The sequence below is a fragment of the Lithobates pipiens genome, unplaced genomic scaffold (assembly GCF_037356315.1).
Source record: "Lithobates pipiens isolate NorthernLeopardFrog02 unplaced genomic scaffold, aLitPip1_a1.2 Scaffold_18, whole genome shotgun sequence".
NCBI classification, from domain to species: Eukaryota; Metazoa; Chordata; class Amphibia; order Anura; family Ranidae; genus Lithobates; species Lithobates pipiens.
In genome coordinates, this window is record NW_027507758.1 from 646,821,746 (window position 1) to 646,839,036 (window position 17,291).

Here is a 17,291-nt window from a genome sequence, read left to right on the forward strand (position 1 = left end):
ACGCACTCCAATCTTCGCTTGGGGAAAGCAGGAAGTTTTTGGGGAGGTTCATCCCTGCGTTTCGCCCAGTGGGGCGCTGCAACGAGGACGTCCAAGGCCCCCCTGTGTATCCAGTCGGCTGGGAGCCAGAGGCCGGACCGGTTGGCGGGCGACGTCAATTCCGGTGGGGGCGGACCTCTTCGTTGGATCCGCGTCTTCCGGTTCCGGACGCGGCACGTGGAGGGGAACCTAGCGTTCGGCTGGTGCAGCCTCTCTTTCTACAGTTGCACAGGTAGCTGTTGGAGGCACGTTCGTACCACTCTTCCTCAACAGGAGAATGTCCAAAGCAGTGGCTTCGGGAGCTCCAGGAGTAACGGCACCAGCCACTCAAAGGTAAAAGCCCTGGCGAGGGGTTCCCTTACCTTACAACCAGTAGCTCCACTGGTGTTTTTTCCCCCTAGGTGGTCGGGGGGGAAGGGCAGTGCGTCTGGGATCCAGATGGAGATTGATCCTAGGGGGGGGCACTCCCGGTGGTCCTCTTAAGTAGTGCTTTTATCTCTAGGTCTCTGAAGGACATGAGCAAGTCTCCCCTTGGTTCTAGGAGGGAGCGTCCTTCATATAGAGCCTCTTTGGGGAATCCCTGGTTCAAAGGCACTTGGTAAAGAGTGTATTGAAGCACCGGATAGCTCAGTCAGACCTTTAACCTAAGGTTCCAGTGGCCTCAGAGGGTTCAGGTCCCTGTTTGAGCGCCATCAGGAAACAGGCAGCAGAACACGGTGCATATCTGGCGGCTTCTGGGAAAGTTCCAGTGGCCTCAGCTCCAGAGCACTCTTTCACCAGCACAGCAGAGTGTTCCACCTAACCCGATGGATGTTCCTCCTGCAGGTTAAGGGAGAGTCTAGAGGGTTCCAGAGAGGAAGTTGAGGAAGAAGTTGACAGTGCCGTCTCAGACTCCCAAGGGAATCTGATAAAGGTGAGGGCTTGGGTGGGGAACCCAAAAGAACCCCTCGATATAAACTTCCCCCTGGATGAAGTGGATAAGCTCTTGAGAGCTATTCATACCACTTTAGGAAGAAGGCATTGTCACCCCACGATCAGATGTACTAGGACCTGGGGGAAGCGGGTGTTCTCGGTTCATGATGTCTTGATCGATGCCATCAGGAATGGCGGGGTCCCGAAGGAAAACCTTTCTTTTCTGGTGCATTAAAGCAAAGGTTTTTTCTTGGGCGGAAGAGGAAGCTCTTGTCTGGAATAGAATCTCCCAGGTTAGAGACTACCTTTCTTCAGACGTCCAGGCATACTGACCTGTCCTCAGGGACATGGGAATGCTTTCAGACCCTATGTTTGAAATGATGGACTCACTTCTGAAGGATGCATGGGCTTTTTCTCTTAAGAAAATATCTAAGCCTGCCATAGCGGCCACAGTGGTGGCTCATAATATGAAGTGTCGGCTTAGCCAGATTAATGCATGAAGCAATGACGGCAGAGGAGACTTTCTATCCTCCTTTCCCATGCTGCTTAAGGTGTTGGCATACGCTGCTTCGATTCAATCCAGGCGAATGTATGCAAGATCTTCGGCTCTGACCAACTCAGCCTGGAGGGCCTCAAGGCTGAAGACATGGCAGGGGGTCAAGGCATGGCAGGGGGACAAGGCGTCCAAAGCAAAGCTCTGGAATCTTTTTTACAGGAGGCTGCTGTTACTGCTACTGTTTACTGCTGTTTGGGCCAGGTCTTGAAGCAGGGCTAGATCGCACGGCTGATAAGAAAAAGGCCTTTCCCCTTAAGAAGAAATATGGGGAGCAGTAAAAAAGAGGCCTTCCTCCCCCAGTGGGAGATGATCACCTCCAATCAGTTTGTGTTGGGGATCATCGTAAGAGGTTACCGTTTGGAGTTTTCAGAACTCTCCTCTTTTGAGACTCCTTGTCACTGAGCTGCCAAAATGGGCCCTTCTTTCCTCTTCAGGAGTTAGAGGAACAGGAAGTGGTAATACAGATCCCAGCAGGATATATAGAAAGGGCTCCTATTCTCACATTTTTGTGGTTCACAAGCCTTTGGGAAAAAAGTTCAGGCTCATTCTGAACCTGGAACGTCTGTGTGTCTTAGTCACCTACAGATGGCTTTCGTTGGTTTTGGTCACTGGGTGAGGGCACCTCTTCCACCAAAACTGTTTCAGGGCATGGATAGTATGGATGCATACCTGCATATTCCCATTGCAGAGAACCACCAGCGTTTCCTTAGGCTGGCAGTGATAACTTCTGTAGGGGTGCTACACATTCAGTTCAAAGCACTTCCCTTTTGGGCTATCCCTTTCCTCCTCCTATCTTCACCAAAGTGATGGTAGAAGTTCTGGCATTCCTGCGTCTCAGGGGAGTCTCGGTGATCGTGTGTCCTGAAGATCTTCTCCGGTTTGTACCTTCTCTGACGCAGTCGATTTGGGATCAACAGGTAACAAAAGACCTGTTAGTGAGTCTGGGTTGGCCTCTGAACCTAGAGAAACCCAACTTAAATTCCTTACCAGGGGGTCACCTTCCTGGGGTAGGTGCTGGGCTCAACAGAACAAAAGGTCTTCCCTCCTTGGAGAAGATCCAGAAGATAGACAGAGCACTGTTGTTTCTCCAGGGCAACTGTCAAAAACTCAGTTAGGCAGGTTGAGTTTACTGACAGCCACGCTCCTAGCAGTTCAGTGGACGGGGTCATGTTACCGTCCTCTGTAAACTATTCGTCTTGAAGCTTTGGGACCACAGTCAGGGGTCTTGGGACTCTTTGGTTCCAACTCAGGTAAAGAGGTCCCTTTGGGAAAGGGAGCACGTTTGTTACAAGACCTAGAATGGAGTTTCCCAGTATCCAGGGTGGTTACAACCGATACGAACGGCTTAGGTTGGGGTACACACCTAGACTCCTGTTTGGTACAGGAAGGAATCTAAGAGATCCTCAAATTGGAGGGAGTTGAGAACAGTAGATCTGGTTCTCAGGACCTCTCAGAGTTCTCTGGAGACTTCATGTAAGAGTCATGGAAACAATCCCTTGGCAGTGGCTTGCGTCGACAGGACGGGGACTCCTGGAGCGGATCCTTATGGGTCCTGGCGAAGGCCATCCTCAGATGGGCCGAATATTAAAATCCTGTCTTTTCAGTGATCTGTCTTGAAGGAGAGCAAATCCTGATATTAGATTTCCTCAGAGCAACCAGGTTCTCAAGCAGGAGGTTCTTCGAATGGATCACCCAGAGTTGGGGGATTCCTTGCATAGACCTCTCTTTTTCTCAAGGGAAAACGCAAAGGAAGCCATCTCCTGTTCCATGAACAGGGGAGATGGGAGGTCGGGAGCAGACACACTAAAGCACAGAGTTAGGGTTTCTCTAAGTGCTATGCTTTCTCCCCTCCCGTTCTGATTCCTGCAGGGTCAGGGAAGTTTTCAGGTGGAGATTACTACCTATTTTCTAATCACACCTCTTGGGCCCAGGAGGCCGTGGTTCTCCATTCTAAAGGGCCTGTCAGTAGAACCCCCCCCCCCCCCCCCCCCCCGGGTTTTCCCGGTCTAGGAGTGTCCCTTCTCCCAGGGTCCAGTCTGCGGTCCCCAGGTGGATTCTTGCAGCTTGGCTACTGAGAAGGAATTGCTGAAGGGCAAAGAGGTCTCAGACTGTTTAATAGCCACTCTTCTGAATTGCAGGTAAATAGAAACTCAGACCATTTTCTTGAAGGTATGGAGACGGTTCAACAGCTGATGCTCAGAGAACTCCTTCAATGTGCACAGCCTTGTAGCCGTTCTAGAGTTCCTGCAGTCAGGGGCAGATAAAGGTTTAGCCCCATAAACATTGAAGAGTCAGGTTTTCGCTTTTAGCGTATTCCTGGAAGGGCATCTAACATCAGACCTTGGTATAGTAAGGTTCCTAGAGCCTTAAGTAGGCAAAGACCAAGCCTTTGGTCGCCCCCTTCCCAGTCGGGGTCACTCATTAGTTTTACAGGTTCCCACAAAGGAACCTTTTTCAGCAATTGGAATCTGGCTGGTTATGGTTGATCACTCTCAAAACTGTTTTTTGTGGCGATCACTGCGGCAAGGAAAGTGAGTAAACTCGAAACCCTTTCTGTTAAGGCACTCCCTTTCCAGACCATTCGGTTTTTAAGATCATTCTGGCCTTTTTACCTAATGGTAGTCTCTAATCCTCAGAGAGTCCGAGAGATTATGCTGCCTATTTTTCGTTCAAAACCAGTGAGCGAACAGGAACACATCTTCTTGGACGTGTCCTTCATTATTTTGGTTACACAAAGCCAGTTCAGGAAGTCTGATTTACCTTTGGTGTTACTTCCAGGGGCTAGGAAGGGTTCCAAAGCCTTTAGACGTACGCTAACCAGATGATTAAGGTCAGCCATTGGGCAGACTTGCGCGGTTGGGGTATTAAAGCCTCCAGTTAGAATTAAAGCACACTCAGCCAGGACAGCGGCAACTCCGCAGACAATGTGGGCTGGTGTGTCTCCTGAACAGATCTGTAGAGCCGCAACGTGGTTCAAGTTTTCTACGTTCGTGAAGCACTATAGATTGGATCTTCTCTCAGCCAAAGACCAAGCCCTTTGGTCACAAGGTGCTGCAGGCAGTAGGTCCCACCCTAAGACAGGGTACTCGCTTATCCTCTCAAAGGTGGCTGTCCTGAAAGACGATTGGGGAAAAATGGAATTACGTACCGGTAATGTCCTTTTCCAGGAGTCTTTCAGGACAGCACCGGTTCCCACCCAAGTTTTTTGCAGATCATCGGGAACTCATTACATGAGGCCGTCAGGTAAGACTTAAAGGTTTGTTTATTTGACGTGTTCTTGTGTCTCCCCAGTTGGCCGGAGGTACTCTGGAAGAACTGAGGAACGAAGGGAGGAGGAGGCTTAAATCATGAAAATGAAGGCGGTGTTTCCTAAGAGGGGAGGAGCCAGTGTCTCTCAAAGGTGGCTGTCCTGAAAGACTCCTGGAAAAGGACATTACCGGTACGTAATTCCATTTTTCCTGCGGCCTGCAAGGTTGCGTGCTCGGATAAAGGTCTGGTATGGATTTTGAGGTGGACCCCCACACCATTTTTTTGGGTGTGGGGTTGCCCTTAATATCCATACCAGACCTGAAGGGCCTTGTATGCTCTTGGAGGGGAATGCATGCCGTTTTTTTTTCTAAATCAAAGTCGACTGGCCCGGGGGGTGACTTACAGTCGTGTTGTAAGTCGCCCCAAGTCGCGCTGTGATTCACACTCAAGTTGTGTCCAAGTTGCCTCCCAAAGTCGCTCTGGAAGTCATGTTGCCCCTGTGTGAATGGACTGTTAATGATACGGCGCACGCTATTATGAATTGCGCTGGCATATTATGTGTTGTGCTTATGTGTGCGCCGCTTCATACGCTCAGTTGATCATTTATCTGGCGCACAAATGGAGCTATGAACCGGCGCAGCGCATTCATCTTAGTAAATCAGCCCCAATGTGTGGATTTTCTATGCGATGTCTCAATAATAAATCTTCTATCTTACAGATGATATTCTCTCTCATTTTCTTGGTTTAGAGTGGAGATCCAATCGATATGGAATTTGAGGTGAAATCAGAAGAAGAAGAGAGGTATGTGAGGGATGATCAGCAGTCTATGGAGGAGGATGGAATAACGGGGACATTTATAGAGGAGGACACTCCTACAGAGATCAGCACAGGTGGGTCATTAACACTAAATCCATTCCTCCACCCATACTGCTCACTGATTGGTCCAGAGTAGGGCGGGGGGCTGGGTGATATGTTGAATGGGTATGTTCATTTTCACCATAGATGTTACTAGATCTAGGCACCTGGAGTATGTGATTTGGGTCTTCTGCCCCATACCCGGGTATGACAAGATCTCTGACAGAACAATCCCCCCAGGATTACTTGCTCTGTTGTCTGCTGGCTGTGCCAGGTGGAGGGATATGTCTGTATAGTCTCAGACCCAAGTCACTGAGTGCAGTCTCAGGAGATGGGAGGCAGCGGTGTGGGACCTCTGCAACTTGTCTCATGTAATCATTTCATCTTCCACTGATTACTGAATACCAATATTATGAGTCCTGACCCTTAGCCCTTGTACACATGATCGGAGAATCCGTCGGAATGTGTCCTATCGGACCGTGTTGTCAGATAATCCGACTGTGTGGTATGCATCGGACTGATTCCATCGGAATATCCGTCGGACCCAATTTTCCAACTTGTTGGAAATATTTTCCGACCAACTGGTTCGATCGGACATACTCCGATCATGTGTAGAGAATTTTGATCGGACGCATGCTCAGATCAAATTCCTACATCAAAGCTATTGGCTACTAGCCTGAACGTAGTCCCATCGTAACGAAATTACGTCATCACGTTCTGAATGATCTGATTTTTCGACAACTTAGTCCGACCGTGTGTATGCAACAGTTTCGGACAAGATCCGACGGATTTGGTTGGCAGAATGTCCGACTGTGTGTACAAGGGTTTACACTGTATAATTTATATTGTACATTACATACTCCTGACCCCTGCACTATATACTCTATGTTGTACATTACATCATTCTGATACTATATAGTCCTATCTGTTGTATCTTATACAATATGTTGTACATTACATAGTCCTGACTTCTGCTCTCTCCCCTCCCCCCACTGCTATATATACACATAATATGGATTCTCTTTTGTTACACCCATTTCCTACCAGCTGGACATTTTATATCTGATGATGTGATTGGAGCACAGACTTTTACATGGTGATAATAATGTGATAACATCCTCAGACTTTGGAACCTTAAACAGAAAGTGATAATGAGGGAGGAGTCAATAACCCAATGATGGGGGTCTTCAGATTCAGTCCAGTCTTCATCTTGGTTGTTCTCCCCCCATCCTCACTCTCTGACCTCTGGTGGGGCTCAGCCCCGCTGTTATTCATGACTTATGCCCCGTACACACGATAGGATTATCGAAAGAACGTTCTTCCGAATATAATCGTATACGAGTCTCTAATCGAATCGGCCGCCTCATACACACGTTAAGAATATCGTACGAACATCCATCCAAATATAATCGTATGCGCGTCTAGAATCGAATCGGCAGCGTAGTTATATCAGAAAATCCCCATACGATCAACTCAAACGTCCCCTGTGCATAGGTATTTTCTGCAGCGTGGTAGTCGGAGGTGATGTCAGAACTTGACCTTGTGTAGGCCACGCCTTTGGGTTCACAGTGGCGTGGAGATCGTAGCATAGAAGGACGTGTGTTCATTCGTGAGAATTTCGGTATATACGACAGTTCTTTTCTGAACATGGACATATACATGGAAGAGCAAACACTGCCACTGGTAATGCTTGGAGTTTTGGCCATCCAAAATGGCTTGAAAAAAAAGAAGAAGAAAAGGAGCATATGGTCAAAACAGTGGCTGCAGAACCGAGAGAACTATTCACATATGACCTTACTGCAAGAATTACAGGAGAATAATCCTGACGATTACAGAAACTACCTCAGAATGGATGATGAATGTTTCCAGGAATTGTTGCAGCCGGTGACACCATTAATAAAAAAACAAACTACAATTATGCGGCAGCCAATAAGTCCAGAGCAGAGATTAATTGCAACACTGAGGTATCTTGCAACCGGGAGAAGTCTGCAGGACCTAAAATTCTCCACAGGAATATCACTTCAATCACTGGGGAGAATAATACCAGAAACCTGCAAGGCCATCATTGATGCGCTTCAGAGAAACTATGTCAAGGTAAATTATGTCAACCTACCAATAGTAACCACTTAGGCCCCTTTCACATGGGGCGGATCAGTAATGATCCCCCCGTGATGATCCGCTTGCTCAGCGGGGATCCCGCTGAGCCGGCGGTGAACAGGGCGGTCTCTGCACACTGTGCAGGGACCGCCCTGTCAGCTCTCCGCTCTCCTCTATGGAGATCGGATGAGCACGGACCGTCTGTCTGTGTTCATCCGATCCGCTCTGCAGATGGATTGAAAAATAGGATTTTCCTCCGTCTGGAGAATTGGACCATAGCGGAAGCGGACAATAGCGGGTGTCTGCGGATGTTCACCCGCAGACACCCGCTATCCCATAGGGATGCATGTATGTCCGTATTTCATCCGCAAACGGATGGATGAAATACGGACATACTGTCCGCATGTGTGAAAGGGGCCACCGGACCATTTTGCTGGTCAAAGACCAGACCACTTTTTGTGATTCGGCACTGCGTCGCTTTAACTGACAATTGCGCGGTCAAGCGACGTGGCTCCCAAACAAAATTGACGTTCTTTTTTTTCCCACAAATAGAGATTTCTTTTGGTGGTATTTTATCACCTCTGCGGTTTTTAATTTTTGCGTTATAAACAAAAGTAGAGCGACAATTTTTTTTAAAAACGCATTATTTTTTACTTTTTGTTGAATTACAGGTACGCCCGTTTGCCTGCCCGTGCCATTCTGCCAACGTACATCGGCGTGAGCTGGCCGGGAACTGGTTAACTAACTAACTTTGTATAGATTTTTTTTATTGTAAGTTTAATATAGAAAAAAAATCCAAAAAGTATATTAAATAGAATCTAATCTAAAGTATATTAAAACTCTTTATTTTTTTGTTGCTTTTACAGTTTCCAAGCAACCCACCTGAGTGGATGGAAGTTGCTAATAAATTCAAAGAATTGTGGAATTTCCCCAATTGTGGAGGAGCCATCGACGGCAAACATGTGCGCATCGTTCCACCACCAAATTCTGAATCCTACTACTTCAACTATAAAGGTTTCTACAGGATCATAATGCTAGCTAGTAGATGCCAAATACAATTTTCTATATCTTGATATAGGAAAAAATGGCCGGAACTCTGATGGTAGTGTAATCCAGCAGACAGAATTCTATCACCGTCTCCAGAATGGAACACGTAACCTGCCCACACGTGACGACACATTTGAAAACATGAACTTTGTGTTTGTAGCTGATGATGCCTTCGCATTAAGTGAAAATGTTTTAAAACCATTCCCTATGCGTAACCTGACTCCAGACCAAAGGATCTTCAATTACAGATTATCAAGGGCCCGCAGGGTGGTAGAAAATGCCTTTGGGATCTTGGCCAACAGATTTCGTTTGTTCCTAACAAGCATAAATATGTCAATACCTAAAATTGATATTCTTGTGCTTTGTTGCTGTGTCTTACACAATTACTTACGTCAACATTCGCCAGCATACAGTACCCCTTCACCAAGGGATCCGAACACAATGGCAGTGCCTAGTGTTAGCGGCTTTGGTGGTCAAGAAACTATGGAAGTGCTCACACCGTTGAGCAGTGCACACCCGAGATTGCCTACATTGAATGATGAAGCATCAGCCTGATGATGCATACACCGATATAATAGCTAAAATAAACTATTAAAAAAAAAAATATATATATATATATATATATATATATATACTATTAAAAAAAATATATTAAATAGAAAATCAAACATCAATTATGTATCCAACATACATAGACATACCTTTTTGGGGTATACCCAGATTTGAAGATTCATCAAAGGTCATGTGACCACTGTCTTCCTCTTCAAGGAACTGTGTTCCTGCATAAATAGATGGCCCCTGGCTTGATTGACAAACTGCCACATCTTCGTCCAGTCTTTTCTTTTTGCTAGGATCTATGCAGATTAGAAAGGAATTATGAAAAGGTAAATAGACAAACAATGTATCTTAAATGCACTCTTTTATTCATAAATATTGTTAACCACTTAACTACCAGCCACTCTCACCCCCTTCTTGCCCAGATCAATTTTCAGCTTTCAGCGCTGTCGCACTTTGAATGACAATTGAGCGGTCATGCTACACTGTACCCAAATAAAATTCTTTATCATTTTCTTCACACAAATAGAGCTTTCATTTGGTGGTTTTTAATCACTGGTGGTTTTCTATTTTTTACAAAAAAATACATAACAATTTTCTTAATAAATTAAATCACTGGTGTGCGCTGATGAGGCGGCACCAATGGCCACTATTAGGCTTAACTGGTGGGCATTGATGAGGCGGCACTACAGATGAGGCACTCATATGCTGCACTGATAGGTGGCACTGATGGGCACTGTTAGGTGGCACTGATGGGTGGTACTGGTAGGCACAGATAGACAGCATGGATAGGTTGAACAGATGGGCACTAATGTCCACTTGCCGCACTGTGTGCCCCCGCAGAAGTTCCGTGCCGCCATTTGACGGCAGCCCAGAACAACAGCTGCACTGCCCCCGTCATTTGACAGTGGGCGGGCAACAAGCAGTTAATAAAGGTATTACCTGGAGGACTTGTCTCTTGATTATGCTCTTCGGGACCTTCTCTATGTACTCTTCTGCGCTTTCTTTTCTTTGCTAACTTTAACTTCTTTCTTGTCAAACATAATATAATACATTTTTTTTTAACATGTAATACAGACAAACATAGTTTTGACAAAACAAACATAATAACATTTGCATAATGACAAAGAACATTGCATAAAGATGTTTAATCATAGAAGATGGTTACTTACGTTTCTGAATGGTAACTTGGATTTGATTGAATTGCTCATGTTCTCGTAGCTTCAAGTCTGACCAGCGCTTTCTTAATTGGTCCTTTGAACGGTTAACACCATGTTTTCTTTCTAGGAGTTCAACCACTTTTTCAAGGATGAGATCCTTCCTGGTGTTAGACCTTTCATAGTGTTTTTCATCTTCCCATTGTATTCATGCTTTTCCAGGATGAAAACCATGTCCACCATCTCTGCTCTTGACATGGGACTTGCTTTACCCTTTTCTGCTGGACTCTGCTCTTCTCTGTCCTTCTGCATGGAAGTCCTATCATGGCGCTTGGCCGCCTTTTTTGTAGGTTTCTTCGGACTTGCATCTGCAATGTCCGCCATGCTACCTCGTGGTTTTCGTTTGTTGACTGATGTCGCAGTTGGCGCATCACACTGACATTTCACAATGCGGCGTGAAACATATGAGAGGGGCGGAGCTAGGAGCACACAGACAGTGTCATACTTGTGTCGAAAGTTCTTTCCGAAGCAGCGATCGGAGGCCCTGCGATCTTTCAGGCACAGACCCAGCGATTTTTTTTTTTCTACCCTGCGATCTGTCAGCATTGCCGAAAGAAGATAGGTCACATTCTTTTTATGATTTTGTGTTAACTATTGTTTTTGTTTTGGACAGTGTAGTCAAAGATGAAATCATATCACATATATATATATATATATATATATATATATATATATAGATAGATTCTACATAATTTTTTGGGATAATATTTGTTTATATATATATACACACACACACACACACACACACACACACACACACACACACACACACACTAATAACAATGTATTAAAGGTATGGGAAAAAGAAAAATGTGCTTTGATCCTATTGATTAAATTTACAGATGCAGCAATGTAGATCTGTCTATTTAATACTTGACTATGGACAGAGGGACAGGGGAAATTTACTTACAATCGGGGACAGTCCCCTCAGAATAATGGACAGTTGTTACTTCTATATGTCCATGCATGTTATTTTCCATATGCTGAGCATTTCTATGCTTTTCCTAGGTATGGCGGATAAATTCACCAGGCCTGATTTCCTTATACAATTTATTGAGATGTATAGACAACTACCCTGCCTGTGGAAAGTTAAGTCAAAGGGATACTACGACCGTAACAAAAGGCATGAGGCACTGGAGAAACTTGTTGAATTATGCAAAGCTGTTTGCCCGAATCCAACAATGGACTATGTGACAAAAAAAATAGCAAATCTGAGGACTGTATTTAAAAATTAGTTGAATAAGATCAGAGCATCCCAAAAATCAGGTGCTGGTACGGATGATATCTATGTGCCACGCTTATGGTACTATGAAAGTTTACAATTTCTTACAGAAGAGATTGACTCCAGATCTTCAAATAGTACTCTGCCATCATCCTCTGCTCCTTCACCAGTACCTGATTGTCTCTCCCTGGAACAGGATTGTGAAAACTCGGGTGAAGAATTATTGACACAGGTGAATAGAAATATGGTTCATTATGAATGTCATCATATAATGTAGGTGTATATAATTATTAAATGGCTCATTTTTTTTATATCACCCAGGAAAACACAGAGTCGATTACAACCACCGTTTCCTCATTTCAAACACCGGAGCCAAGAGGAGAGAAGAGAAAATCTTCAGATGGTACTTGTGTATTTCTAGCTCAGGCAGCTGCTGCATTACAGAGGAGACCGGATGACTCTGATGGCTCTGCCATTGTTGTAGACAACAAACTAAAATTGATGTGCACTGAGCAAAAACAACTGGCCGAGAAGTTACTCCTTGAGGTTCTACACAAAGGTGTTAATGTTAAATGAACCCATAATACCTATTTAGCAGAAGGACAAGCTGTACCACCAACACCTGTTCCTCCCATGGTGTCCCAACCATTGCAGCAGCAAGGCCCACATTGGCAATATGCTCCCAGGGATAGGTCACCCTCACAGTGCTCAAATGACTACAACTACACACAGCTGGAAATCATTATTTATTCTTCTTCAGTTATTGTTTTTTTGCCTCATACTTGTAATAATCGTTAACGTTTAATAAAGTTATGTTAATAAAGTTATGTGTTTGACATTGTTACTATATGTGTTACTATTATTTTTAGATATTGCTGGTATATAAATATCTAACAAATTAAATAAATGACATTATAAAATCAGATGCTATTATATTAGGGAAAAGGTACATCACAAATATTAGATTCTATTATAGTCTATAAGTGCTCATCATTGCCCCATATCAGTGCCAACATCAGTTGACATCATTACTCATCTATTTAATATTTATTACATTTATTTATCTATTATATATAATAGTATATTAATAAATAATTATATATATATATTTATATTTATATATATATATATATATATATATATATATATTCTATATATTAGAGACAGAGCAAACTGCATATATACACAGAACACCCACAACTGATCCCCAATGTCCCCCTCACATTTATAGAACATGCATGTGGGCAATATGACATATACAGATATCTTTGTTTACTTTGTGTTGTTTTTGTTTCCGGTTCGTTCGTTTCCGATCATGCGCAGTACACTTCCCGATATTAAAATTTTCGTACGATAACCATACCAATGATCCGATGATCGTTCGTTGTGTTCACATACGGGAAACATTTTCAATCATGTTCCTTCTATAAATTCCGTACGACCGGCCTTAATCGGATGCGTTAGACGTGTACTAATGATTAGATTATCGAACGATCTCTCCGAAAGCGGGATTTTTCGTGCGATAATCTTATCGTGTGTACGGGGCATAAATCATGGACTAAATAAGGAAGTGCAGGACTTCTTGTGTTGGGAAGATGGCAATGAGTGATAGAGGGGGAGGGGACACTCGTCCTATAATCCCCTCATCACTGTCACTCCTATAGAAGACAGTTCTCGTTGTTTCCTCACTCTCTGACTAAGGTCCATGAATAAAGAAATGATCTGGTAGGAGATCAGAGGACCCATTTACTAGTTACCTTGAGGGGGGAATTGTAAGATCCTCAGAGACAAAGCTGCCTGATGTGGGCGGAGTCCTGGTTTAGGGGAACCAATCAGCTGATGTCTAGTAATAATCTTTGTATTTCTATTTTAGTAGATGGACGGGAGATGAGGAAAACCTCAGAGGATTGTCTCACTTTGTCTCCAGACTGTAAAGTAGAAGATGAGGACATCACACAGTATAGTCCAGGAGAAAACCCGACTACCTCAAATGTCCATCCGGCACCACACAGTGTAGATGGACCATCGTATTCCTCTTATCCCGAGGAACCTCAGACTGTGCGGGACGGTGCCGTCCTTCCAACAGAGAAGAGCTTTTCCTGTACTGAGTGCGGGAAGTGTTTCCATTCTAAATCCAAACTTATTGTTCATAAAAGATCTCATACTGGTGAAAAGCCATATTCCTGTTTTGAGTGCGGGAAATGTTTTACACAGAAGTGCGATCTTTACCAACATCAGAGATCTCACACGGGGAAGAAGCCGTATTCCTGTCCTGAGTGCGGGAAATGTTTCCATTCTAAATCCCAACTTAATGTGCATAGAAGATTTCACACAGGAGAGAAGCCGTATTCCTGTCCTGAGTGCGGGAAATGTTTCCATACTAAATCTGAACTTAATAGACATCAGAGATCTCACACGGGGCAGAAGCCGTATTCCTGTCCTGATTGTGGGAAATGCTTTTCACAGAAGTCTGATCTTTCCAATCATCAGAGATCTCACACGGGGGAGAAGCCGTATTCCTGTCCTGAGTGTGGGAAATGTTTTTCACGTAAGACCGGTCTTTCCACACATCAGAGATCTCACACGGAGGAGAAGCCGTATTCCTGTTGTGAGTGCAGGAAATGTTTTTCACAGAAGTCCGATCTTTCCGCACATCAGAGATCTCACACGGGGGAAAAGCCGTTTTCCTGTCCTGAGTGCGGGAAATGTTTTTCAGTGAAGTCCAGTCTTTCCAGACATCAGAGATCTCACATGGGGGAGAAGCCGTATTCCTGTCCTGAGTGTGGGAAATGTTTTTCACAGAAGTCCAATCTTTCCAGACATCAGAGATCTCACACGGGGGAGAAGCCTTATTCCTGTCCTGAGTGCGGGAAATGTTTTTCAGTGAAGTCCAAACTTTTCATACATCAGAGATCTCACACGGGGGAGAAGCCTTATTCCTGTCCTGAGTGCAGGAAAAGTTTTTCACGTAAGTCCCATCTTTCCACACATCAGAGATCTCACACGGGGGAGAAGCCATATGCCTGTCCCGAGTGTGGGAAATGTTTTTCAGAAAAGTGCAACCTTTACACACATCAGAGATCTCACACGGGGGAGAAGCCGTTTTCCTGTCCTGAGTGCGGGAAATGTTTTTCAGTGAAGTCCAAACTTTCCACACATCAGAGATCTCACACGGGGGAGAAGCCGTATTCCTGTCCTGAGTGCGGGAAATGTTTTTCAGAGAAGTCCCATCTTTCCACACATCAAAGATCTCACACAGGGGAGAAGCCGTTTTCCTGTCCTGAGTGTGGGAAATGTTTTTCAGAAAAGTGCAACCTTTACACACATCAGAGATCTCACACGGGGGAGAAGCCGTTTTCCTGTCCTGAGTGTGGGAAATGTTTTTCAGTGAAGTCCAAACTTTACACACATCAGAGATCTCACATGGGGGAGAAGCCGTTTATCTGTGCTGAGTGCGGGAAATGTTTTTCAGAGAAGTATAATTTTTACACACATCAGAGATCTCACACGGGTGAGAAGCCGTATTCCTGTCCTGAGTGTGGGAAATGTTTTTCACAGAAGTCTAGTCTTTCCACACATCAGAGATCTCACACGGGGGAGAAGCCGTATTCCTGTCCTGAGTGTGGGAAATATTTTTCACAGACGTCCAATCTTTCGAAACATCAAAGATCTCACGCACGGAGAAGTCGTATTCCGGTTCTGAGTGAGGGAATTGTTCCTCACTGAAGTCCTGTCTTCCCGTACATCAGGGACCCCACACAACCCTCGAGGTGTATTAGTGCCTTGAGTGCGGGAAATGTCTTCTATATGAGTGTTGCTGGACATCACAGCTCTCATGTGGGGAAGAAGCACACCCTGATATACACCTCAGATATACTCCATGGCTGATCTTCATCATGGAAGAAACAGTTGATAAGGAGAACAGAGATCACCAAAGACATGGATGAAGTGTTGTACCGTGTCGGCCATTGATAGCAGGAGAAAAATAAAAATGGAGTAATTTCCTCTCATCCATTTGGTAGCTTTTGTAAATATTTAAATAAAATAGTTGAATGAATGTCGCACTCATTCCTCCCACTGTGAGGTAATTTCTTTGTAATTCTAAAAACATTTTATTAGAAAAGAGTGCAGTTGTTGTGACATTTATAAAGGAAATGTTACCAAAGCAGCACACAGACCCCCCTGAGGTTCTTCTGTGTATTTGGGGGTCTTTGTGCTGCTTAATAAAAAAGAAGCCGGCAATGAAATGTCATTTTCTGTAAATTTAAACCAATTAATTTTTCCTTTGTAAAATGTCACATTTTCTGTAGCCCATCCAACAGAAAGAATGAAAAACTGTATAGAGACCCCCCAAATATATACCAGACCCTTTGCTTTCCTCCCCCCCTTCCCTCTCTCCTCCCTCCTTTTTCTCTTCCTCCCTTTCCTTTCCCCCTTTCTCTCTAAACCCCCCAAACCCTCCCCCCTGTTTTTCTTTCCCTTTTTCTCCTCATCTTTTCTATTGAAGTCGCTGGATTGTATATTATTCTTATTCCATCTTTATGAACCAATTAATATTGTTGTGAGTGGTATGGAATCTTAATGAAGATCTCAGCGATTATTCTCAGTGCCTCCAACCTAAGGCTCGGTTCACACAGGGGGCGACACGAGGCGACACGACTTGCCGTGCCGCGACCTGACAAGTCGCCCCCGTTCTGTACTACGGAACCGTTCTAAGAGGAGCGACTCGAGTCGCTCCGACTTAGAAAAAAGGTTCCTGTACTACTTTTGGGCGACCTCGGGCGACTTGCATTGACTTCTATACAGAAGTCTTTTGCAAGTCGCCGCTGAGGTCGCGGCAGGTCGCGGCAAGTCATGTCGCCTCGCGTCGCCCCGTGTGAACCGAGCCTTACGGTAATTTTATAAATGTTATTCTGATTGTCAGTGCATATCACAATCCTTTCCTGAGTTAGTTAATTTATGGGGTCTTTCTTACCAAAGTATATAATATCTCCCAACAAATGAATAAGTAAAATAATTTTGACTTTATTAATTAGCGAGTATATTAATACAATTTCATACAGAACTATATTTTCTGGTGATTGAGACTTCACACGTACATTATTAAAACATCAATATTTTTACTGAGGAAAACTAATAGAATTACTCAAGGGAGTCCAGATTGATCTGTTGGAAAAATATGTGTGGTAATTCACCTTTTATATTCAAGAACGCAATATCGCTTGTCGCTCAGGGGAGTGGTCCTCCAAACTTCTCCGGCCGGAAGAAATTTGAAGTATATCTCTCAGAGTCCGCAGAACAATAATGCCAATTTGAATTAATTATTAAACCAACAGAGCTTCAGAAATGACATGGAGCAGTAAACCTCCCTGGGATCACAGAAATCTAAATTGATATACATTTTTGTTCAAATTCCTTAAAACACGGATATAATAATGCACCCCTCGACAGTCAATAAACATCAATACATAACCTCTAAAATATAATTCCTATAATTTTACAAGAGCGGATATAAAAATGTAATTTGTGTGGTCTGGATCTT

The 17,291-nt window shown here is 44.2% G+C and overlaps 2 protein-coding genes across 2 annotated transcripts in view; both read left to right on the forward strand.

Moving 5' to 3' along the window:
- LOC143986913 (uncharacterized) overlaps positions 1–15,806 on the forward strand; it is a 417,248-nt gene extending 401,442 nt beyond the window's left edge. Inside the window, 2 exon segments of the mRNA XM_077485322.1 lie at positions 5,505–5,646; positions 13,623–15,806. Of these exon segments, the coding sequence (XP_077341448.1) occupies positions 5,505–5,646; positions 13,623–15,475 (1,995 nt within the window). The 3' untranslated portion in view covers positions 15,476–15,806.
- The window catches only part of LOC143989546 (uncharacterized), a 600,653-nt gene that overhangs the window by 117,679 nt on the left and 465,683 nt on the right, over positions 1–17,291 (forward strand). The gene's annotated exons all lie outside the window — the stretch shown is intronic.